The sequence below is a fragment of the Eubalaena glacialis genome, chromosome 15 (assembly GCF_028564815.1).
Source record: "Eubalaena glacialis isolate mEubGla1 chromosome 15, mEubGla1.1.hap2.+ XY, whole genome shotgun sequence".
Classification (NCBI taxonomy): domain Eukaryota; kingdom Metazoa; phylum Chordata; class Mammalia; order Artiodactyla; family Balaenidae; genus Eubalaena; species Eubalaena glacialis.
This window is the reverse complement of record NC_083730.1, coordinates 53,256,319-53,279,995: the sequence shown is the minus strand read 5'-3', so window position 1 is coordinate 53,279,995 and position 23,677 is coordinate 53,256,319. Positions and strand designations below refer to the sequence as shown.

The 23,677-nt window shown below is 42.9% G+C and overlaps 1 protein-coding gene across 2 annotated transcripts in view; it reads left to right on the top strand.

The window, feature by feature from the left end:
• The window catches only part of LAMA3 (laminin subunit alpha 3), a 233,763-nt gene that overhangs the window by 39,141 nt on the left and 170,945 nt on the right, over positions 1 to 23,677 (top strand). For both annotated transcript variants that reach the window (XM_061170276.1, XM_061170275.1), the window contains exons 3-6: positions 15,038 to 15,155; positions 16,433 to 16,551; positions 17,786 to 17,956; positions 20,488 to 20,579. In XM_061170276.1, coding sequence (XP_061026259.1) covers positions 15,038 to 15,155; positions 16,433 to 16,551; positions 17,786 to 17,956; positions 20,488 to 20,579 — 500 coding nt within the window. The remainder of the gene's footprint in view (positions 1 to 15,037; positions 15,156 to 16,432; positions 16,552 to 17,785; positions 17,957 to 20,487; positions 20,580 to 23,677) is intronic.

Below are 23,677 nucleotides of genomic sequence, written 5' to 3'. Positions count from 1 at the left end.
CAAGGTCATGGAGATGTAAGGCAGGAGCAGGATCGAGCCATCCAAATGGATAGTTTCAAGCTCAGAGTGTTTTCCCAAATTTGGGGTGGATTTATTCCCTGGGGCCCATTAGTTGAATTGCAGTTCAAGTGGAAGCAGCTCTCTTTCCTTGAAAGTCTGGCAGTGAAGGGACCCATGTGTCTTAGCCAGTGGGAATGAGGAGAAAAAAACCCTCTCCATTACTGGCGGCCCAAACCACAAGAAAACAATTCCTTCTAGGGTGCCTGTGCACGCTGATGTCTGCATTTATAAGGATCACCCCGGTCAGGGCATCTCCCCGCCTCCTGAACAAGAGGCCACTCCTGCTGCCAGCCTGGAACCAGGACGCAAGGTGCTCGTGGACATTTCGAATGGTTCCTTGAGATTTTTGCCAAGTCACTTGACCAGGACAGGAGGCAATATATATTTTGTGATGACTAAAGGCTGATGTTCCATTTAGCTTTGTATTGTCTTATCTCCTTGGGAAGCAGTTGTTGGAGGATTTTAGAGATATGGTCCCCACTTGGAGATGAGCACACAGCATGTTATGAACTGTGCCCCTCTCGTGCTTTATTCTTCTATTTCCCCTGTCATCCTCAATTCCCACTTCTGTGCCCTGGCCCTTCGCAAGCATCTGTTCTAACATCTTTGCTACTTAATCTGAAACACACTTGTGCCCTTAAGACGCACTCACTTCCACGGTTTAGGTCCTCACATGTGCCGGGCTCTGTGCTGAGTGCTCTCTGGGCATCAGCTCTTTTACCCCTCACACCAGCCCTCTGTGGGGCGTGGTCACCGACATTCCTCCCTCCACCTGGGTCATGCTGCCAGCCTCTATCTGGCCCCTCTTCTGGGTGGTGAGTGTGAATCAGGAGCTGGTCATGCACGGCTCTGTCCTGTCCCTTGAGAGCAGGTGTCCAGAAGCAGGCACATGCCCTTCTCTGCTTCTCCTGCCTGAGCCACATGGACCACCGGCCCGGGACATCTCACCTGGTGGTCACCATCAGCAAACACAACCTGTGTCCTCCAATATAAGCTTCACCAGAAATAAAGGCGATATTTTGTCCCCATTGCCCTTCTTCCTTTGTCTTACTTCTCATTTGGTTCTGAGCCCGATAGGGAAGAGGGATGCTTTTTATTGGGCCCTTTCAAAAACTCCCACTTTAAGTACTATTATTATTCCTTTTTACACACGAGGGTACCAAGGCATAAAAAGATGAAGGGAATCGCCCAGATGGCACAGCTCAGAACCTGAAGCGAGACATTCTGGCCCCAACACTGGCCATGTTATATTATGTTATGAAGGTTCATTGATAGTGTCTGTGTATCTATTTCCTTGCTTCTCACCACTACATGGTTGGTATTTGTATGGTCATTAGTTAGATTGTCTTTCACGTTGATTTTATTTAATAGAATATTGCCTGGGGGAGTCATATATGGGTGTAAATGAGGTGCACCAAAAGTTACATCAGATATTTAGAACTTATTTTGCATTTTTTTTCCCCAGAAAAATTTATAAATAAGGAGCTCTAAGCTATGCCTTAAAACCCACTTAGTCCCTAGTGTAGTTATAATGGTGTCATATTCCACATTTGCAAGACGGGTGGTATAAACATTATGGTATAATCCTCCCCCCTCTGTGTAGCTTCTGGGGTATGGGGAGAAAAGGGGCCCCGGACTGGGGAAGAAAGACCAGGGAGTAAGAGAGTGGGGGAGGGGCAGAAGTGGACCCCCAGGAAGTGAGGGGGTGGGCAGGCCATTGTGTGGCATTTGGATCATGGAACTTTGGGGCTCCACCCACCCTCCAGCTCCAGACTCTCCTTTCCGGAGCCTGGCCGCTCATCCCCATCTACCATCTTCAGATCCAGACCTCATTCCTGGCGAGGTGGCCAGATTCCTTTTAGTGGGATGGTTCCTGCTGGCACTTAAGGTGTTTTTCCCACATCAGTCCACTTCTCCGCCAGTGGGCAGAGCGGGTGTGTGCTGCGCCCCCGCCCACCAGGTGTGCCTGGAGCTGATTAGCCTAGTTCTTCCGTTTAACCCACCTGCGGTGGAGGATCTGTCTGACTGCCCTGCCCACTTCCCTGGCTCGTGTTCCGCTTCTCACCCCCTCTGGGACGGGCTTGAATCCCTGCCCTAGTTCCTAACAGTGTCTTGCCCGGAGGAGCTGGATTTCAGGAAACTGAGGCTCAAAGTTCAGCTCACTCACGCAAGGTCATGTGGTTCCCCACTGATTCTGAGCCAGGCACAGGACTCTCCAGTTCTCCTGATGCCCGTCAGCCCGGCCACACTGCTCTCCGCTGCCCTGCCACTGTCCCTCACCCACCCCACTCTGACCCTTCACACCCGGGCCTCCCCATTCGCCCTGCTATGAAGGATGCCTGCTCGGGGTCCTTGCGGGAGCCAGAGCATTAAGTGGGAGCATTTGGGACACAGGAGGCTATCTCATGTCCAGATCCGAGAGTGCAGCTGGGGATGCACCTTTTTATCACAGTGAAAGTGACTTTGAGCATCCCGTTTTTTGCCAAGTAAGTGCAATCCTTAGGGTTTTGGCCGACTACCAACATCACCCTGATCCAGGCCAAGTGCGGGCCCTGGCCTGGCCTACAGCTACGTGTAGCCAGAGTATTCCTGCTGCAGTTCGTGAGTGGGCAGGATAATCAAGCTCACATCCTGTATTTACAGGTCATGTGCACTCGAGCCAGGAGTATTTATTTAATTACTCCTGGGATGGGTGTTTTAAAGGAAAAGTACAGTGTTCCAGGAAGCATCAAACACAGATATCTCACTGGAGCGGGGGAAAGCTGCATTGAGACCTACAGTTTCCACAGGAATCAGCAGGCTCCAGAGGGCCAGGATGAGGCTTCAGTTGGGTCACGTTGAGTTGAGGTGGTGGTGAGGTATCTCAAGTGATTAACTAGGCTGTTGGGTCTGAAGTTTATGTGAGAAGTCTGGGCTACAGGTATAAATCGGGAGTCAGTGGTGTAAGATGGACATTGTGTGGAGTGAGGTGAGAGAAGGCTGAGAACTGAACTCTGGGTGAACTAGAGGAGAGGTGAGGAAGGGGGATACTCCACCCTTTGCTGAAGTGTGGCTGCATCAGGAAGAAGGAGGTAGGTGGACCTAGAGGAGGGTTTGGATGGAAGGAGAGGCATTTTCTTGACTTCGGATGGAAGAGTCAGTTGAAAGCTGATGGCTGGAGGGTATTATGCTTAGTGAGATAAGTCAGACAGAGAAAGACAAATACTATATGTTTTCACTAATAGTTGGAGTCTAAAAAATGAAACGAGTGAATATAATAAAATAGAAACAGATTCACATATACAGAGAATAAACTAGTGGTTACCGTTGGGAAGGGGGTGGGGTAGGGGCAAGATAGGAAAAGGGGATTAAGAGGTACAAACTACTGGGTATAAAATAAATAACAATCAAAGGTGTAAGGTGCAACATAGGGAATATAGTCAATATTTTATAATAACTTCATAAGGAATATAATCTATAAAATATTGAATCATTATGTTGTACACCTGAAACTAATAGAATATTGTAAGTCAACTGTACTTTAATTGAAAAATAAATACATAAGATAAAAGCTGATGGGAAGGATCCAAGAGAAGGCAGGAGGGGGATGAGATCCAGAGTGCAGAGGGAGGGGGCTCCTGTTCCATTGGTCCAGAGGGAAGGGAGGAGGATGTGCAGATGCAAAAGTGCTCATGGATTTGGGATGGGAAGGCAAGGGATTCCTTTTCGATAGTTCTAATTTTACTGGTGAAAGAGAAAAAGTCACCTTTGAGGGCTGAAGGAGAGGACGTGCGGTAGTGGGTGAGGGTCTAAGGATCGTAGAGAATCAGGTTCAGGAAATGGGCAGAAGCAAAGGAGGCAGCACAGTCAGAATCACAGGTCCCTCTGCGAGGACAGAGCTGTGGCTGAACGCTGGCTGCTGCAGCTGGTGGCGACACAGTCAGCCCGGATCCTGGACTCAGTATGTCCCTGCTGGGGTCAACCACTGTCCCCAGAAGCCAGAGGGGGCTGCCATATTTGTTGCTTCTAGAAACAATTCTTCCGTGTCCCTGCCTTTTTGTATCATTTGCTCTAGATGCAAAATCTCGGAAGGAGACATCCAATTCACTGAGCCTGGGTCAGGTACCCGTGCTGCCTTACCTGCCAGGGAAGCTGGAAGAACTGACATTTTCAGCTTCTAAAGGTGGAGGGGCATTCTGCTCCCAGCAGGATTCATAAGGTGGGAAGGGCGTTTGGATCCTCAAAAATCCAACAGACAAAAGGCAAAACATCCAACAGGGTCCTTTCTCCAGCCTCCTCACCCAGAACTGGCAGTGATCTTTCTCAGGGTGGAGGTTGATGCCTCTTCAGGTGCATGGTCCCTCTCCTTATTTGGGTTTGTTATTGTGACAACCAATAAAATACCCCAGATGGTGATACCGTCCATTTGGAGAACTGCCACGCTAGGGGATTTAGTGTTCAGAAAGTAAGGACAGCTTTTGGCCAAAGGACAAGTTCTAAGACGAATATTTAATCTATAGCCCAGCTGATTTGAAACCACACTTCAGCCTAAAGCTCATTCCAAAAAAAAAAAAAAAAAAAGCTGACTAATAAAAATGAATACGCTGAGTCCATTTAAGTGACCAGCACTATGCCTTACAGATATGCACAGCTATTGTCAAAAAGGTCTCCGAAGTGCCCTGCCATTAATAAGAGCATTGGAAACACAGCCAAAAGGAAAATTTTAGCCTTAGGTAACATTCTGATTTAGCCATGGATGCTAAATCTCAGGAAAGATGTCACAGGGAGAAAGGAAGAGATGTGACTAAAATTAGGAAAGGACCATTATGAGTGCAGGCTAGAAATGAGAATACCCTTTAGGGAGAAGGATATTGGCCAAGGGGAGGACTGCAACATTATGAAGAATGTGGACTCATTTATGAAAAATGATGATAAATAACATCATTTAGGATCTGATTTAGGGTAAATCATCATTGAGCAATACTTTGCTGAACTTTATCACGGTGTGAGTCACCTGTAGAAATCAATATATTTTTTAGGAGTTGTTGAGTTAAAAAAATTTAGATAGATTAAAGGAGGAATTAGATAACTTGGTTTGCTCGTTACGAAAGTTGAGTTAGTTAAATCTCTTTGCCTTGGAAGAACAAGATTATCATTTCCCTTGTCCTGTATAGTTTGTCAGACAAATTCTTAGGCTCTTTATCAGTTCAGTGAGTGAACTAAATGTCATACCCAATTTTATTATAAATTAGCAAAAAAAAAAAAAAAAAGCGTGAATGAGGGAAAGTGAGTTTTATAGGGAGAATCAGGTCCTGGACAAAAAAAAAAAATCCCTGACAGTTGAGTGTAGCTGTAAAACGTTGGATAAAATATTAGACTTCTGAGTTGTCGGGATGGAAGTGAACCATCTCTCCTGAAGGCCACCCTTCAGCTCTGTGCGCTAGTACTCCTTTGCACATCTGCTCTAACTAGATACGGTTCTCCAGTTCGGGGTGGTTGTGGGGATGCACATTTTACTTTGTTTCGCAGAATGACTAACATGATGGCCTTCGGAGGATCATGAGCATTCATCCCTTAGTATCCATGGGGGAATTGGTTCCAGGACCCCCCAAGGATACCAAGCCGTGCAGATGCTCGCGTCCCTCATATAAAATGGTGTAGTATTTGCATATAACCTAAGTACATGCTCCTGCATACTTTAAATCATCTCTAGATTACTTCTAATACCTGATACAATGTAAATACTATGTAAATAGTCGTAAATACAATGTTAATGCTGTGTAAGTAGTTGCCATTGTGTGGCAAAGTCAAGTTTTGCTTTTTTGGAATTTTCTGGAATTCTTTCTCCAAATATTTTCCATATTGGAAAAATATGGTTGGTTGAATCTGCAGATGTGGAACCCGAGGGTACTGAGGGCCGTCTGTATCTTCTGTGAGCCCCCGTTTTACATCTCTAAAATGAAGCAGTGAGATTAAGCGATGCCTAAAATAGTTTCTACCTCTAAAAAAAAAAAAAAAAAAAAAAATTAGACTTCATTGTGAAATTGAGCTCAGTTCTTGGATTCCAATGGGCTTCAACTTATTTAAAATCACCACTAAATCTATCTGTAAATTGTTAGTTGTGGATAAAATGCTCTTGAGTAACATATGTTAGTTTCAAGCTCTGCCCTTTGAGTCTACTTGGGGAATAATAACGTCCACAAGGACTGAAAACCATGCTATATGTCTTCAATCACTTTTTTCCTCCAGAGTTAAGAATTCATCAGTCATAAATGTTTCATGCAAATGTTTCACCTTCTCCTTGTCTTTTGATTTTTTTCTTGAAATCTTCCATTAAAAAATAGCGGGCTTGTCATTTTCCAAGTTATTGGAGTGATCCAAATCTTTAGACTTGATTTTGGTTCAGGATTTTTATTTCTCAGGTTATTGTAGTTATTTTTAATGAGGAAGCGAGATACTTTAATTCTCTTCCCCTTTCCATTTCCTACCCTAATCCTTGCCTCCTGCTGACTTGAATCTTAATTCCTTAAAAAGAACCTAGGGAGATGTGGTGTTGGTATTTAAATTCTGGGCAGGCTGTCATGTGGGATAAATGGTAGAAATCTGTGCTACCCCAAAGGGTAGGTGGGGATATTATGAGAAAAAGTTTTCAGGACAGCGAGGAAACATGTAGTGGCCAGAACTTAGCAACGCAGTGGGTCTCCTTTCCTCTCAAAAGGAGATTCTAGGGTGAAGGTTCTTGCCCTGGGTGAGAGATAGACCTGGGACCTCTTGAGTCCCTTCCTGTAAGTTTCTGGAATGATCGACCTTCCCTCAACGGTGAGCAGGTGCTTTTGGGAAACAGTAAGAGGACCTGAAGGACACAGTGACTTTCCTCCTAAGCACTCTCTTTTCGATGGTGCCAAGTTCTGGGTTTTATAGGACAGGGTGATGATAAACCCGAAAGAAGTGCCCTCGCCAAGCCATTGGCTCTTTGCACCAGGATTAAAAGGATCCTTTTTCAGGCCAGCTGAGTCATATTTTCATCACTGGCCTTGATCGTTTAATGAGGATTGTACTTCATTTTATAAGAAGTTTTCAAACAAGTTTACCAAAATGGAGTTTAATTCCACTTGACCTGCATATTTCCTTCTCAATTAAAAAGTTTCTATAGTGACTTCCCTGGTGGTGCAGTGGTTAAGACTCTGCGCTCCCAATGCAGGGGGCCCGGGTTCAATCCCTGGTCAGGGAACTAGATCCCACATGCATGCTGCAACTAAGAGTTCGCATGCCACAACTAAGGAGCCAGCCTGCAACTAAGACCCAGTACAACCAAATAAATAAATAAATATTAAAAAAAGTTTTTATAAAATTAGCTCATTAGATAAGTTTTTCAAAGGGGCATCAGCCTTAAAGGAACTATAACTGTTTGATTCCGTATCTTGGGACTTATTTTTCTTAACTCTTATTTGTTATTTTTACATGGATAGTAGGAAAGTTTGTAATTTAGTTAATAAAAATAAGTGTTTCAAAATGTCTCTCCATGGGTTACTTATTAATGACAAAGGTAGAAAGATAACTTTGTAAAGGGGAAATCTGGTGGTCATCTTCTCAAGCAAGTGATCAAACATAACATCACTGATAACAGGACAACCTGGCATCCCATGCCCCTGGCATGATGCCATGAGAAGACTATGTCCCATGGGTAGGAATCCTGCCAAAATGTTTACCCTGAATCAGATGATGAGAAAATAATCAAACACATTCAGATGGGGGAACATTCTGTTGTGGAAAGATGCCAATGTCAGGAAAGAAAAATCGTGGGAGGACTGCTCTAGATTGAAGGAGACAAGAGACTTGGCAAGTAAATGCTATATATAATCCTTGATTGCATCCCGGATTGGAAAAATGCAATGGGCAGTGTTAAGAGAATCAGGGTAATTCTAATATGTACAGTGTGTTGTATAAGATTTTTGTATGAATGGTAAAAGTTCCTAGGCATCAAAATGTTGAGTTTATGTAGAAGAAATGTCCATGTTCTTGGGAGGTACATGGTGAAATATTTAGGGTTGAAGCATAATGATGTCTGAAACTTGCTTTCAAAGGTTAAAAAAAGGTGTGTGTGTGTGTAGACATAGAGAGAGAGAGAAAGTACAAATGTGGCAAAATGTTAACATTTGGTGAATCTAAGCGAAAAGTGTAGGGATATTCATTGTACTGTTCTTTGAGCTTTCCTACAGGTTTGAAAATTATTCAAAATAAAAAGTTGGAAGAAGCAAATCAGGAAACACTGCATTGTGGAACAGTATGTTTTTCAAATTATAAGGCTATGATAATAGATTTATTTCACATTATAACTTAGACTTTTGGAGGAGAGAGTGCTGTTTAGTTGAGTAAGAAGCTAATTTTGGATGTGACTTTAAATACATGTGCATAATATTTTGCCGTTTCACATGTCCCATTTATTAAATTTCATTTCAATTCAGTGACATTTATTAAGCATCTACTCTGAGGAAACAGGTGTGATTGAGACACAAAGATGTCAGTCTAGTGGAGATGACATATGAAAACACATATATGCCACAGAGCATAGTAAGTGCTCTTTTAGATGGAGGATGTAAAATTTGTATGAAGTGGATATTACTGTCCCTCACCTATGTACTTAAATATCTTTTTTGATTGTTTTATGTTATTATTTTATGGACAAGGAAATAAAGTCACAAAATGCTTCAGTGATGGACTTAGAGTCACGTGGCTGGTGGGTGGCAGAGCAAAGATTTGCCACCAGGAGTTGATTCTCCTCTGCCATTAGCAGTCCACCGCCGAGCATGGCACCCAACGGTGCTAACTGGTGCCCACTTCCCAAACTCGGTGGTGACTGCACAACTGTAATATTCATCCATTCATTCATGGCATTTATTGAACAGCTGCTACCTGCATCTGGGAAGGCCATGGAATGAAATAGATGCTGGGCTGTAGGAGCTGGAATCTCAGAGGCTTCAGCATGACGTGCTTGAGGATCAGAAAGGGCTGGCTTGTCTCACCTGCTCCCCCTGAAGGCTTTGCAAGTCAAAGTGCCTCTTGCTGCACCTTTTATGATTATTATCTGCTTCATTAAAACATTATTTAAAAGACTACTTTGTACCTCCATCTAAATGCTCATCAGCAAAGTTCAAGCCATCTTTAGCTTGTTTCAGAAGCATGTGGAGAGAGGATGACAACTCTATCCTTCTCGGTCACTTTTCCCTCCTTACCTTAACTCCCAAATGTTATTTCTCTGAAAATGCACAACTTGGCCTTTGCGTTTCTGCTTCTAGTGACTCCATTGCCTGGTTCTTTCTTGTTTCGTAAAGGGCCCTCATTTACATCCATGAGTCTCAAGTGTCACTCAGGCGTGCTTTGAAGTATGTTGAGTGATCAAAGAGCAAACATAAGTAACTGATAACGGGTTTAACAGAAGGAGCCATTTAGAAGGCACAGCATTTAAAATTATCAAGTAGAAGAGAATAAATCCATACCTGTTGGTTTAACATGCGTGAACCCACTGTGAACCCACTCCAGAGGCCGCCTCTCAGCACCATTTTGAATCTATACATCGAGGGGAGATTGGCTGCAGAGCTGGAGTGCTCGGCAAGAAGCCACTGCAAGTTGCACTGCAGTGATAGGGAGAGAGAAACAGAGTCTGTCACTGCAGATGGACTCAGCAAGAAGGAAAGGCAGCCTCCCAGTGTCAGGGCACATAATCCTGTGCTTAGTAATCTCAGAATCAAGTTCCTAAGATGAAAATGGGAGGGAAGCATTTTGGAGTGGAAAGTCCTGTGTGGTAGGTGCTGGAAGATGAGTTGGTGGAATCCCAGAGCTTGTTAAATTAGGTCCGGGGGGCAGGTTTATGTAACATGCAGAGGGGACACACTGCGGCATGCCTCCCTTTGCTGCTAGATGTGGGATTTTTAACTGATGTGCTGCTTTAAAGAGATCACATGTTATCGCAGAACAGGATGAAACAAAGAGAGGTTCCCTCTGAGCTACCAAGGCTACTTCATTTATGGGGATTTGTACTAGCAGAAAGTGCAGCTTTAGAAACCAATGCGCTCAAATAACCATCGAGATGTATTATCACATAGCTCCCTACCTCTGGGCTCCCTGTAATGGACTTTTAGCATATTTGGAAATAATGATGTTTGGAACTTCTTTGACAGTTATTTTCCCCAGGATGAAACAGGTTAAATATTAAGTATCTATCAGGTTCAGTGGCATTGCTAATGATCAGTGAGTAGAATATACAAAGGTGCTGGACTTTTACACCTGCAAGATGTGGACACATTATTTCACCTCTCGAAGTCACACTTTCCCCATCTGTAAAGTGGGGTTAATAAAATCCCACTTTCATTGTGAGAATGTTTGTGAGGTGCTTGACATAGTACCTAGAACATAGTAACCATTAGGTCACACACTATTAAATAAATAGGGTTTTTAGGGGACATGCTATGATTATAGGATTTTGATGGAAGAGATTAAGAATGTTTTAAATGATTCCTGTATCCAAAAATGTTTCATTTGTATTCTCTCTTACATATCTAAAAGCAGTCTTATTTTGATGTGGTGTAAGAGAGATGTGCAGTCTTAAGGGAAATATATTTGTTCTGGTTTTCTAAACTGGGAGTTCTTGGATTTCCTATGAATTCCTTCACTATGTAATAATGGTACATGTATTCTGGAAATTATTTCTCCTTCCTTTAGGTATTGCTTTATGGTTTTCAGAGTACCTTACAATTCCTAACTAGCTTTTTTTTTTTTAGCATCTTCATTGGAGTATAATTGTTTTACAATGTTGTGTTAGTTTCTGCTGTATAACACAGTGAATCAGCTATACGTATACATATATCCCCATCTCCCCTCCCTGTCACTTCTCCCTCCTACCCTCCCTATCCCACCCCTCTAGGTGATCACAAAGCACCGAGCTGACCTCCCTATGCTATGCAGCTGCTTCCCACTAGCTATCTATTTTACATTTAGTAGTGTATATATGTCAATACTACTGTCTCACTTCGTCCCTTCATCCCAGCTTACCCTTCCCCCTCCCCGTGTCCTCAAGTCCATTCTCTACGTCTGCGTCTTTATTCCTGTCCTGCCCCTAGGTTCATCAGAACCTTTTTTTTTTTTAGATTCCATATATATGTGTTAGCATACGGTATTTGTTTTTCTCTTTCTGACTTACTTCACTCTGTATGACAGACTCTAGGTCCATCCACCTCACTACAAATAACTCAATTTCGCTTCATTTTATGGCTGAGTAATATTCCATTGTATGTATGTGCCACATCTTCTTTATCCATTCATCTGCTGATGGACACTTAGGTTGCTTCCATGTCCTGGCTATTGTAAATAGTGCTGCAATGAACATTGTGGTACATGACTCTTTTTGAATTATGGTTTTCTCAGGATATATGCCCAGTAGTGGGATTGCTGGGTCATATGGTAGTTCTATTTTTAGTTTTTTAAGGAACCTCCGTATTGTTCTCCATAGTGGCTGTATCAATTTACATTCCCACCAACAGTGCAAGAGGGTTCCCTTTTCTCCACACCTTCTCCAGCATTTATTGTTTGTAGGTGTTTTGATGATGGCCATTCTGACTGGTGTGAGGTGATACCTCATTGTGGTTTTGACTTGCATTTCTCTAATGATTAGTGATGTTGAGCATCCTTTCATGTGTTTGTTGGCAATCTGTATATCTTCTTTGGAGAAATGTCTATTTAGGTCTTCTGCCCATTTTTGGATTGGGTTGTTTGTTCTTTTGATATTGAGCTGCATGAGCTGCTTGTATATTTTGGAGATTAAACCTTTGTCAGTTGCTTCGTTAGCAAATATTTTCTCCCATTCTGAGGGTTGTCTTTTTTGTCTTGTTTATGGTTTCCTTTGCTGTGCAAAACATTTTAAGTTTCATTAGGTCCCATTTGTTTATTTTTGTTTTTATTTCCCTTTCTCTAGGAGGTGGGTCAAAAAGGATCTTGCTGTGATTTATGTCATAGAGTGTTCTGCCTATGTTTTCCTCTAAGAGTTTGATAGTGTCTGGCCTTACATTTAGGTCTTTAATCCATTCTGAGTTTATTTTTGTGTATGGTGTTAGGAAGTGTTCTAATTTCATTCTTTTGCATGTAGCTGTCCAGTTTTCCCAGCACCACTTATTGGAGAGGCTGTCTTTTCTCCATTGTATATTCTTGCCTCCTTTATCAAAGATAAGGTGACCTTAGGTGCGTGGGTTTATCTCTGGGCTTTCTATCCTGTTCCATTGATCTATATTTCTGTTTTTGTGCCAGTACCATACTGTCTTGATTACTGTATCTTTGTAGTATAGTCTGAAGTCAGGGAGCCTGATTCCTCCAGTTCCATTTTTCTTTCTCAAGATTGCTTTGACTATTCGGAGTCTTTTGTGTTTCCATACAAATTGTGAAATTTTTTGTTCTAGTTCTGTGAAAAATGCCATTGGTAGTTTGATAGGGATGCATTGACTCTGTAGATTGTATTGGGTAGTACAGTCATTTTTACAATGTTGATTCTTCCAATCCAAGAACATGGTATATCTCTCCATCTGTTTGTATCATCTTTGATTTCTTTCATCAGTGTCTTATGGTTTTCTGCATACAGGTCTTTTGTCTACTTAGGTAAGTTTATTCCTAGGTATTTTATTCTCTTTGTTGCAATGGTAAATGGGAGTGTTTCCTTAATTTCTCTTTCAAATTTTTTGTCATTAGTGTATAGGAATGCAAGAGATTTCTGTACATTAATTTTGTACCCTGCTACTTTACATGAGGTGGGATCATTTTTTTCCAAGGATGGGTAGACACTCTGAGAGCGTTAATCTGAACCCAGGGAAGCAGATTTTTCAAGATCAAAGAGCAAGTGTTTGAGACAAAACTGGCTGAACTTAGGGTTTTCAGTAATTGGTGTGACAATTCTTCCTTCCACAGAGAAGTAAGCAAAGGGGCTTCTTAGAGCAAGGGATAATCTCTGTGACCAAGATCAGTGGTTCTCAAAGTGCGGTTGAGAACCCATGGGGTTCCCAAGACCTTTCAGGAGGTCTACAAGCTCTTAGGTCCTTTTTCCTATTACAGATCTATGGGAGGCCAGATTTTCTTCAAATACTTCAACCAAAACAACATATTACAACAAACTGAAGAAGTGGCTATGAGAATCCAGCTGTTTTCTATGAAGGCAGACATTTAAAGAGATTTTAAAAATGTAAATCAAAGCCACTCTTCTCACTATAATTTTTATGTTTTGGAAAATATAGTATTTTTTTCATAAAATATGGTATTTATGTTAACATGTAATGGTTTATTATTTTAAATGAATTAGTAATATGTATTTTAAAAATTTCTCAGCCTTAATTTTTAATATGGTATTTCTTAATTAATAGACATAGCCCACATAAAGAAAAGCTTTTTTTTTTTTTGAAGGAGCTACAGAAACTCTCTTCTTTTCTTTTCTTTTCTTTTTTTAAAATTAATTAATTAATTAATTTATGGCTGTGTTGTGTCTTCGTTTCTGTGCAAGGGCTTTCTCTAGTTGTGGCAAGCGGGGGCCACTCTTCATCGTGTTGCACGGGCCTCTCACTATCGCGGCCTCTCTTGTTGCGGAGCACAGGCTCCAGACGCGCAGGCTCAGTAATTGTGGCTCACGGGCCCAGTTGCTCCGTGGCATGTGGGATCTTCCCAGACCAGGGCTCGAACCCGTGTCCCCTGCATTGGCAGGCGGATTCTTAACCACTGTGCCACCAGGGAAGCCCAAGAAAAGCTTTTTAAAGTCCTCCATAATTTTTAAAAATGTAAAGGTATCTTGAGACTAAAATTTGAGAACCAGTGTCCTAGAGATTTTGGCTTCTAGTGTCGAGTTGGGAACATTCACAATCAACTAGTAGCTCTGAGACTTTAAAAAATATATATGACTCTTACCATACTATTGTATGTGAAAAATATAAAGATGAAAATCCCTTATTTTTTCTTTCTCTAAGAAATAAAAGGATCCCACAGGGTCTGAGTACTGCCTCTTTCTCTAACTAGATGAGCTCATTGTTGAAATGGCTCTACTGGGCTAGTTAATAAGGTGGCAGAGTCTTCTTCTGAAAGTCACTGTTGAATCTCTTCCTTGGGGTTGGGGAGTGTGGGGTGGGGATAATCCTCACTTCTTAACATGTTAGCAGATTTGTTTAACACCCATGTTCATTGTCATGACCAATGAACTCATACTAGGCTCTTTGATAAGCATATAGACTCTCAGGGTTCACAAGTCAAGCCAGGTATAAGTTTTGAGAGAAAGGGGTGGGAGTAGACTGCAGGGACTCCTGGGGTCCATCATGGAGGCATGTTGGGATTCAAGAGTGGGAGGATGAAGAAACTGGACCAAAGCCGTGCTTCATCTCTCCCATACCTTTGCATTGTCCTGGCCATGGGCAAAGAGTGATGAGGATGAACAAGAAAATCAGTAAGAGGGAGAGAAATCAGGAAAAGAGGGGGTGAGTGGAGATGGCACAGGAGAAGGAGGTGCTACACTCTACCAAGCAGCCGCTCAGGTCTCAGTTCTGCAGCCGTGAGCTCTCCAAGATCTGGAACCAGGGCTGTGTCACTCCCGGGAGACGCTCAGGGCTGTACTATCGGCTCCTGCTCCTGGAAGAGCTTAGCCGACGATAATTGTTGTTTGACATCAGACTTCTCTGAATGTACAGACTTGAAGGTGCTGTGTAGGCTGGTTGAAATTCAAGGGTATAATGATTAAGATGTGACAAAGATTAATGTATAGATTCGGTGGAAAGAGAAAAAATGATTATTTTGGTTTTGAGCATGATAAGCTTGAGAGGCTGCACCCAATTAGAGATGTCCAGTAGGCAGTTAGAAATGGGATCTGGATCTTGGGAGAGGTGTGGCTAGATGTGTTGCCTTGGGAACCAGCATCATATAGAGATGATGGAGGGTGTGGACAGATGCGGCGACTTGAGTAACTGTATGTCCTTTGCTTTATCAGCTTTTCCAGGTGGCCTATATTTTAATCAAATTTGCAAATTCTCCTCGCCCTGATCTTTGGGTCTTGGAAAGATCCGTTGACTTCGGAAGCACCTACTCACCTTGGCAATATTTTGCTCGTAAGTAATCTAGCCTACCATGTTATGAGGGGTTTGAATTATTGGCAGCAGATCAAGACTGTGGGTTTAAGTAGAAAATTAGTCTCTCAGTGTGGCTAGTCAGGGGCTGGTCAATTTTAACTTTCCAGGTTACCCTTGGAACATCCCTATTTCTCAAGCACATTTGCATGAATTCCAAGGATACACATGTATAACTGGGGTTGAAACACCTCTTATGATAATGGTTCTTGCTACTATTTAGGGGGAAGCAGTGTACCTATAACTGGGTCATAGCTTCAGTCCATTTCCTTTTTTTTAATATATATATTTTTAAAATTTTATTTATTGTATTTATTTATTTTTAGCTGCGTTGGGTCTTCGTTGCTGCATGTGGGCTTTCTCTAGTTGCTGTGAGCAGGGACTACTCTTTGTTGCAGTGCGTGTGCTTCTCATTGTGGTGGCTTCTCTTATGGAGCACGGGCTCTAAGCACACAGGCTTCAGTAGTTGTGGCACGAGAGCTCAGTAGTTGTGGTGTACGGGCTTAGTTGCTCCGCGGCACGTGGGATCTTCCTGGACCAGGGATCCAACCCGTGTCCCCTGCATTGGCAGTCAGATTCTTAACCACTGCACCACCAGGGAAGTCCCATTTTTTAAAAATATTTTATTTATTTAGTTATTTATCTGGTGTGCCGGGTCTTAGTTGCAGCAGGCGGGCTCCTTAGTTGAGGCATGTGGGCTCTTAGTTGTGGCAATTCATGTGGGATCTAGTTCCCTGACCAGGAAGCAAACCCGGGCCCCCTGCATTGGGACCATGGAGTCTTAACCACTGCGCCACCAGGGAAGTCCCAGTCCATTTCCTTTTATGTAGAATTAGGAACTAAGCTCCATCCTTATGGATCCTGCCTTTCACATTACTTACCTTGACCTTGTCGTCTTCACTAATGAAGGATGTCTGGGTCTCTGAACCCTGTGACAAATTGAGGTGGACAGGAATTTGGCTTACAAAGGCATTGGGTTTTCCAGGAATGCTCCTTAGAGGGTAGACTTGCCTAATGAGGAATGAGGATTTAGAACCATATCTCCAAACATTTCTGTTGAAAGTCACGTGGCCTGAAATGGCTTGGTATTTTCTTTCGTGAATTAAGAATTTCATTCTAAGCTTCTGTCTAAAAATCTTAAATGCTTCTCTGTTCTTTCCCTTTTCATGTATATTCTTAAGTAAACATAAGATTTCTTAAGAGATTTACAGCAAGATGATAATATTTTATTTTACAATATTAACATGTTTCCTTCCTAGATTCTAAAGTAGACTGTTTGGAACAGTTTGGACAGGAAGCAAATAGGGCGATCACGCGAGACGATGATGTACTTTGTACTACTGATTATTCCCGGATCGTGCCATTGGAGAATGGTGAGGTAAGTAGATTTGGGAGGCCTTGAGAAATAAGACTCAGAAATGAACATGAGATGCCACATTTTTCATAATTGTGAAACTTGCACTTTCAAGGAAATCTAACATAGATGGAAAGGAATCACATCAAAGACTCCCAGATTGAGTTGGGTTGGAAATCTTTTTTTTTAAATTGAGGTATAATTGACATTGCAAATTCTGTTTGAGGTCTAATTTTCCTTGGGAATTCAGGATTCTGGATTCACGGCCCACAGGTCTTGAACTCTTTTTTCTGGTGGACTATTTAGAAAGTGGGTCACTGGTGATTGTGATGAAGACCCCTCCCACTGCTTCACAAGCACATTACCTCCCGTAAGAGTGGGGAGAGGAGGGGTTGGTGGCAGAACTAATCCCTGATCCTTTTTGGCAGGATGGGCATCATCTGTAGGGGAGAAAACAATTGCTGTCTCATTGGGGTTGCATGTGGTCCTTGTGAAGTCAGCCAGGCTGTTGTTAGGGAAGATGAGAAAAGAGAGTGGGGAAAATCAGAGAAGCATCCCATGGAGTGAGTTTCAAATGAACTTCTTTAAAGGGTGTCAGTCTCGTTCTCCTTAGGTAGAGAGATCTTTCTTGAGCAGCTGTATCTAGTATCTTCCAGTGATCGGTCAGTGTTTCATGTCTCAGTAACTGGTTAGGACTTGGACTTCATCGCCTCAAGCTTTAAAACAAAACCTGGGGGACTTCCCTGACGGTCCAGTGGTTAAGACTTCGTGATTCCACTGCAGGGGGCGCGGGTTCGATCCCTGGTCAGGGAACTAAGATCTCACATGCTGCGTGGTATGGCCAAAAAAAAAAAAAAAAAAAATTGAAACCTGGGTTTTATATAGATTTTTTTTTGTCCTCTTCACTGTCAACTTTATATCCAAAGGCTTCCTTTTTTCACCCTCTTTTGGGATTTTAGATTACTTTAGCTTTGTTTCTTTGATGCAGCTTGACAAAAATTGTTTCTTTATATTTGTAGATTTTAATGTTATCCTTTGAACATTTCATAGTGTTTATAGCCCCACAATGACAGTGATAGAACAAAGGGTTTGTAAATGAAATGATTTACAAAACCTGAGAGCCCAGGTTTTGAAACATCTAATGACTCAAAGAAACCAAGTAAGTGTTTGGGGGCAATGTGAGTTATTTTTAGTTACTTGCAGCTAAATTTTGATAAAAGGACTTTTTTCCCCCTCTATGTGTGTGTGGTTCTTTTAGGTTGTGGTGTCCTTGATAAATGGTCGTCCAGGCGCAAAAAATTTTACTTTCTCTCACACCCTGAGGGAGTTCACCAAGGCAACAAACATCCGCCTGCGTTTTCTCCGAACCAACACTCTTCTTGGACACCTCATCTCCAAAGCACAGAGAGATCCAACCGTCACTCGGCGGGTGAGTAGTGCTTTTAAGTGCCAAGACAGCAGCTTTTGGTACCTTGCTTGCTTATCAAATTCATTGCCTCGAACTCTTTCAAGTAAACTTTATAGCCAGTAATGTCATAGGCGTAAGAGTTGTTCTTGTCTGAAATATTAGGTATAGCTTAGAAGTTTGGTGGTTAAAGACAAATCATATTCAGAGAAGATGAAAGGCAAAAGAGGACAGCCATCCTGGTATTAGTCTGCTATTATAACAAATAATCCCCAAGTCTCAGAGGCGAACACAATAAAGGTTCATTTTTTGCTCATGTCACAGTCTAATGTGGGTCGGCAGGTGGGATCACCTCCACAGAGTTATTCAGGGAACCAGGCTGTTTCTCTGTAGAGGCACAGCCATCCTGTAGGACCTCAGGGTCCTCCTCTGCACCCCATGCACCTGGTCAGCAGATGAGGGAAGAGAGAAAGAGCATAGGGAGGAACCATCTCCTGACCACAGAGCTCACTTCCATTGGCAGGAACTGGTCGTAGAGCCCCGTGGAGATGCGGGAGGCTGGGTGATGTAATCGAGCCAAAGCAGAGGGGTGTGGGCATTGGTGAGCAGCAGTACTCTCCACTAGTATTAGATGAACATCGTTTACGCTCAGTGTCAGGACGGTACCCTGTCTCCTGGGCACAGAGGGAACCAGCAGAATAAATATCCCGAACTCACTCTTCTCCCACCCTCTGATTCCCTCCCAGTTCCTCCCTTAGGTTAGGTCAAACCTAACAGGATGCCAGAGAGCAAGAGGCGCTTGTCATCCCGTAAAGTTTAGCCCCAGGGCAAAGGGCAGGGTGGAGAAGGGTGGAGAGTGGACTTGGGAGGGTGAATGGAAGATGCCAGCGTACCTTATAGAGTTTGGCTTCTTAGGTAGGTAAGTCAGGGAGCTGGGAAAGGAAGGGAGAGAGGAAAGTTAAGTTTTGCTACAGTTTTGAGCATTTTCCAAAAAGGCCAGTCATCTGGAGTGTAGGGGGCCTGTTTTCTGACTTTTTAAGCCCCCTTAGCTCCCTCTGAGCCGTTGTATGTAGGAACTACCACTGGATCCAAGAACGCAATTTACAAGGGCGAGCCGGGCTTTCTGATTAACTGTAGCCAGACTGCGTTTCCATTCCTCCAGGTGTTTTGGAGCCTCGCCACAAATGTACCTCACCACTTTTTTTTCTGTCTTTTTAGGGTTGCAAGATTGGTACTCGTATGTATGTAGATTTCTTTTCACTTCGGTGAACATAGTCTTCTCTATTAAGTAATCTTTTGTGGAGCGCATCACATATATAATCTTGACACTCCCTCCCCAGCGGTCTAGGTTGCTTCTTTAAGTGGACGAGCCAGGATACCAGGTGTCCTATCACACGTATCATGTGTGCTGGGGTGAAGGCTGATGGAGGGCTTCTCTCTTGCTGCTGCTGCCCTAACCCATGTGTAGAGAGAAATTTCTGTGGTGATCAGCATGAAAGCTTCTGAGTGTGAACTTGTCACAGAAGCCCCCCAATACTGAATTTTATCCATATTAACAAGAGGGATTGTTAATGCCTTTAGACTAAGTAAGACGTTGCCGGGAAGCTAAGACACTTAACAGCTTTTAGGGAGGAGATGAGAACAGAACCCCAACCCCGAGTGACTGTGGGGAGGTTTAGGATGACTAATCTCAGCAACAACAAAAAGATACAAAACCCCTCTTGTCCCTGTGAATTAACAGACTTCTTCACTGACAGATATTCTCACTGGTGGCATGACCTCAGTGAGAAAGATGATTTTACAACCTCTGAATTCCTTACTGAGTCCTGTGCCTCCTGCCAAGTCTGAGAAGTAAGGGAGCTGGCGGATGGTGCCACCTATGGTCACGAGTGGAGAGGCCTCCACCTTGCTGGAGACATGCCTTGTTCACGAGATAGCCTATGCATATCGTTGGCCTGGTCTAGGGACTGAGCCTCAGCTGGGTCTGCAACTGTCTGGCCTTTTGGAGCTTGAACCTCTGCCTTTGGCTTTATTAACCCTGACCTAGCAAGGCTTCCGCAACTGCTAGCAGGTCCTGCCGGTCTCTGTGCTGTATCTGATCCATCTTTGTGAATATTCTCTCCTTTCCTGAAGCCTAAAAACAGTAGTTACAAAATTTTTGTTATAAAAATTATGTTTTTTGGTAAAGAGATATGTCCAATTTATGGAACTCAGATTTACATTAAAAAAAAAAGAGAAACTAGGAAGCACTTAATCCCTTTCCCAAAGGCTATAGGGTATGATTCTTTTCCGAGGTAACTTCCCTCTGTGCATTTTAAAGCATTTGATTTTTAAAAATGGACAGATTCAGCAGTGTGCTATGAAATTTGATTGGGGAATGTATTTGCTTTGTAAGAAAAGTCACACCCAAACGTGGCTCCCTTTTGTGTTGAGGGAGGCTTAGGAGTACAGGATGGAAGGAAGCAGGGTCAATACAGATGTATGTTAAAGGTTAGTAAAGGAAAGTTCACGTTGGGGTTTAGTAAAACTGACACATTCTGTTTTCTGTTCTATAGTATTATTATAGCATAAAGGATATCAGCATTGGTGGGCGGTGTGTTTGCAATGGCCATGCTGAAGTGTGCAGTGCAAACAATCCTGAAAAACTGTGAGTACATTGTACAGATTTTTCAGCTTTCTATGAATAAATCTAATTGTTTCAGTAGATGTTTGCATCCTATTAAATACTCCCTAAGTTCCTGCCTGCAACGAGAATGTTGCAATGTCAACAAGTAGGTGATGTGTATGTCTCCCCTCCTCCACCCTTACACTTCCCTCTCACCTGCAACCAGCCCATAGCAGACATAGTTAATCAATCACAGCACTCTATGCATGATCAGGTACAAAGCCACCCAAACCCCCTTCCCCCACCCCTGCTCCAGACACTGCCCCAGGCAGCCACAAATAATTGAGTAGAGTTGGCAAGAGAAATAATATTTGTTTGTCATCCCTGGTCTAGTGAGATCAGGGGTATATGTTTTCAGATCCTTTTTCATCTTTAAAATTGTGGTGAAGTGCACATAATATAAAGTTTACCGTCTTAACCATTCTTAAGTTGGGGTGGTTTAAGTTCACTAGTGTTCAGTACACTCACATTGTTGTGCAGCCAAGAACTCTTTTCATCGTGCAGAACTGAAACTTTGTACACATTAAACAGCAGCTCGGCATTCCCTCCTCCCAGCAACCCCGGGCAACACCATTCTACTCTATGAATTTGACTACTCTAAGTGCCTTGTAGAAGTGGAATCACACAATATTTGTCTTTTTGTGACTGGTTTATTTCACTTAGCATACTGTCCTCACTATAGCACGTGTCAGAATTTCCTTCCTTTTTAAGGCTGAATAATATTTCATTATATATACACCACGTTTTGCTTACCCGTTCATCTGTTGGTGGACACTTAGGTTACTGCCATCTTTTAGCTATTGTGAATAATTCTGCTATGAACATGGGTGTAACACCGTTTTGCTTTTAATTGAGGTATATTTCACATACAGTAAGATGCATGGATCTCAAATATTAAGTGTTATGCAATTGTATACACTCATGTTATCACCTTAGGAAGGATACTTTGAAGGGCTGGAAATTACCAGACGCTGGATATAGTAATGATTGTCTCTCAATGTTTTATTTAAAGTCTCCAATTCCACATGAGCAACATTTACCAGGGGTACATTTTACTGTTAGTCAAATTCTGGTTTGTACATCATAAGGCCTAGCTTCATGGTCAGGCAGAGGTGCCAGCTACCAACTTACGTGGTAAGTTTGTGGTGCCCTTCTCCCTAAGGCTGTCAGCCCTCCTTCAGGGATCAGGTGGTGCTCTCTGAGATAACAGTGTGAATCCATCAACTGACTAGCCCTTAATCAGCAAAGAGCTTATTAATGATTAAACCATCGCTGCCATGTAGACTTCTGAAGGGTAGGCCATAAGGCACTAGAAGCCGGGTCAGGGAAGACCTGAGTTGGAACGAGAGGGGAGAAAAGAGGTCACTCTTGGTCCCTGAGCCTGAGATAAAGTGGTGCCACCTGGGAGAGGAGGAGAAGTCATCGGAGAGGGGTTGAGCTTCCCACTTGGAAGAGCTGCCGAGCCCCGTGCCCTTGGCAGACCTGGGGGGTTCTGCACTGAGCAGTTTACTGCTCCCAGCGTGTGTGAGTGGAGAGGCTGTCTCCCCGTCCCTCAGTGAAAGGCTCAGTTTGCCACTGGTCTATATCAGCACAACTGCCTTGCCTCCCCCTGCCTGTTGTGACCTGCACAAATGACTCATGGAGGCCTCCATGAATAGGAAAAAATCTTATATTGAAGGGGATTCAATGACAATGGAGGGAGCCATGGCTGGACAATCAGAAATCAAGCAGAACCTATGATGAGGCAGAGGAGGATTTAATCAAGCATGGGTACCATGCTGACTTTGATGTATGGAAACATGGATGGATCACAGATTTAATTCTGAGCCTCCTGGCAGTCAACTCAAAAAGGGAGACCTGCTCAGTTTCATATTTCACTATGATCACAATCTAAAAAGTAATCAGTTGTGTAGGAGAAGATGAGTGTTGATGCTAGGGCCAGATGAGAAATCTACCTGGAGGTGGATGGAGTGGCCATCGTGAAGAGGATTCTCCAGTCAACAACATCTTCAATAACATCCTTACAACTGATGCAAGGACAAATTTTCTACATCAACCATCAACCTGGGCTGAGAGTCAGAAAAAGCAATTATTTGGGAGTGACAATATGATTCAGACAAGTTCCCAGCTCTGTTTTCTTTTTCAATGCTCAATGTGAATCTCCCTATAAGAGTAGTTGGACTCCATAATAAACCCCTCCTCCAAAAAAAAGAAAAAGGGTAGTAGGACTATATGTTCTTCAAGCAATTTTCCCTAAATATTCTTTCAGTTCAGCTTGCAAATACATCATTGGCAATGAGCTGAAATTGCATCTCTGACAAAAGCCCATTTGGACTCCAGCTGTTCTGTGCTGCCAGTTAAGTCTATGTCCATTTGCTTTAACGGGGAGCTGAGTTGGGAGAGGGATGACGCCTTCCCGTAGGAGCATAACCATCCCACCTCCCCTCAGAAGAGTTGAGGGGATCCCCATGGGCACAGCCAAGAGTCTTCTTAGACTCTGTTTTGAATCCTCTTTCAAGCACAGACGAATGGAAGCTCAGAGCTTGGAGTTCTCATCCAACGCCATGGCTACAACGATTTCATTTTAGCTCAGAAACGTTCTAAGGCAGGTGTGTAGTTCTTTGAATGTCGATTTTTGTCTTTACCCCATTGCCTTGTTGAGTAATCTGAGCTTTGCTTCCTGTGATGGAGCTGTTTGTTGGAGCTGGCATGGACTCTTGGAGCAGGGTCCTCTGAGATCTTGTTAGTAACTGTCTCTTGGATATGGTGAATCTCTGCACCAGACCCCAGGTTGAAAGTAAGAAACCTGACCCATCTCACAGGACTACTCTAGATTTTTGTGAAGATGTTGATATTCAGCACACCTCAGTACACTCAGCACTTGCTTGCTCCTGTGTTGATTTATTGATATATAACATAATAGAGAAGAAAGAGCTGGGACTTTGGAGTCAGACAAACTTAAGTTAGAAATCTGGCCCTCGGTTTATCATCTCCTGACCTTTGGCAAGTGTTTAAATATCTCCGGATCTTAGTGTTACCACCTGTAAAATGGAGATAATAAGCGGGATCGGGGGACTTGA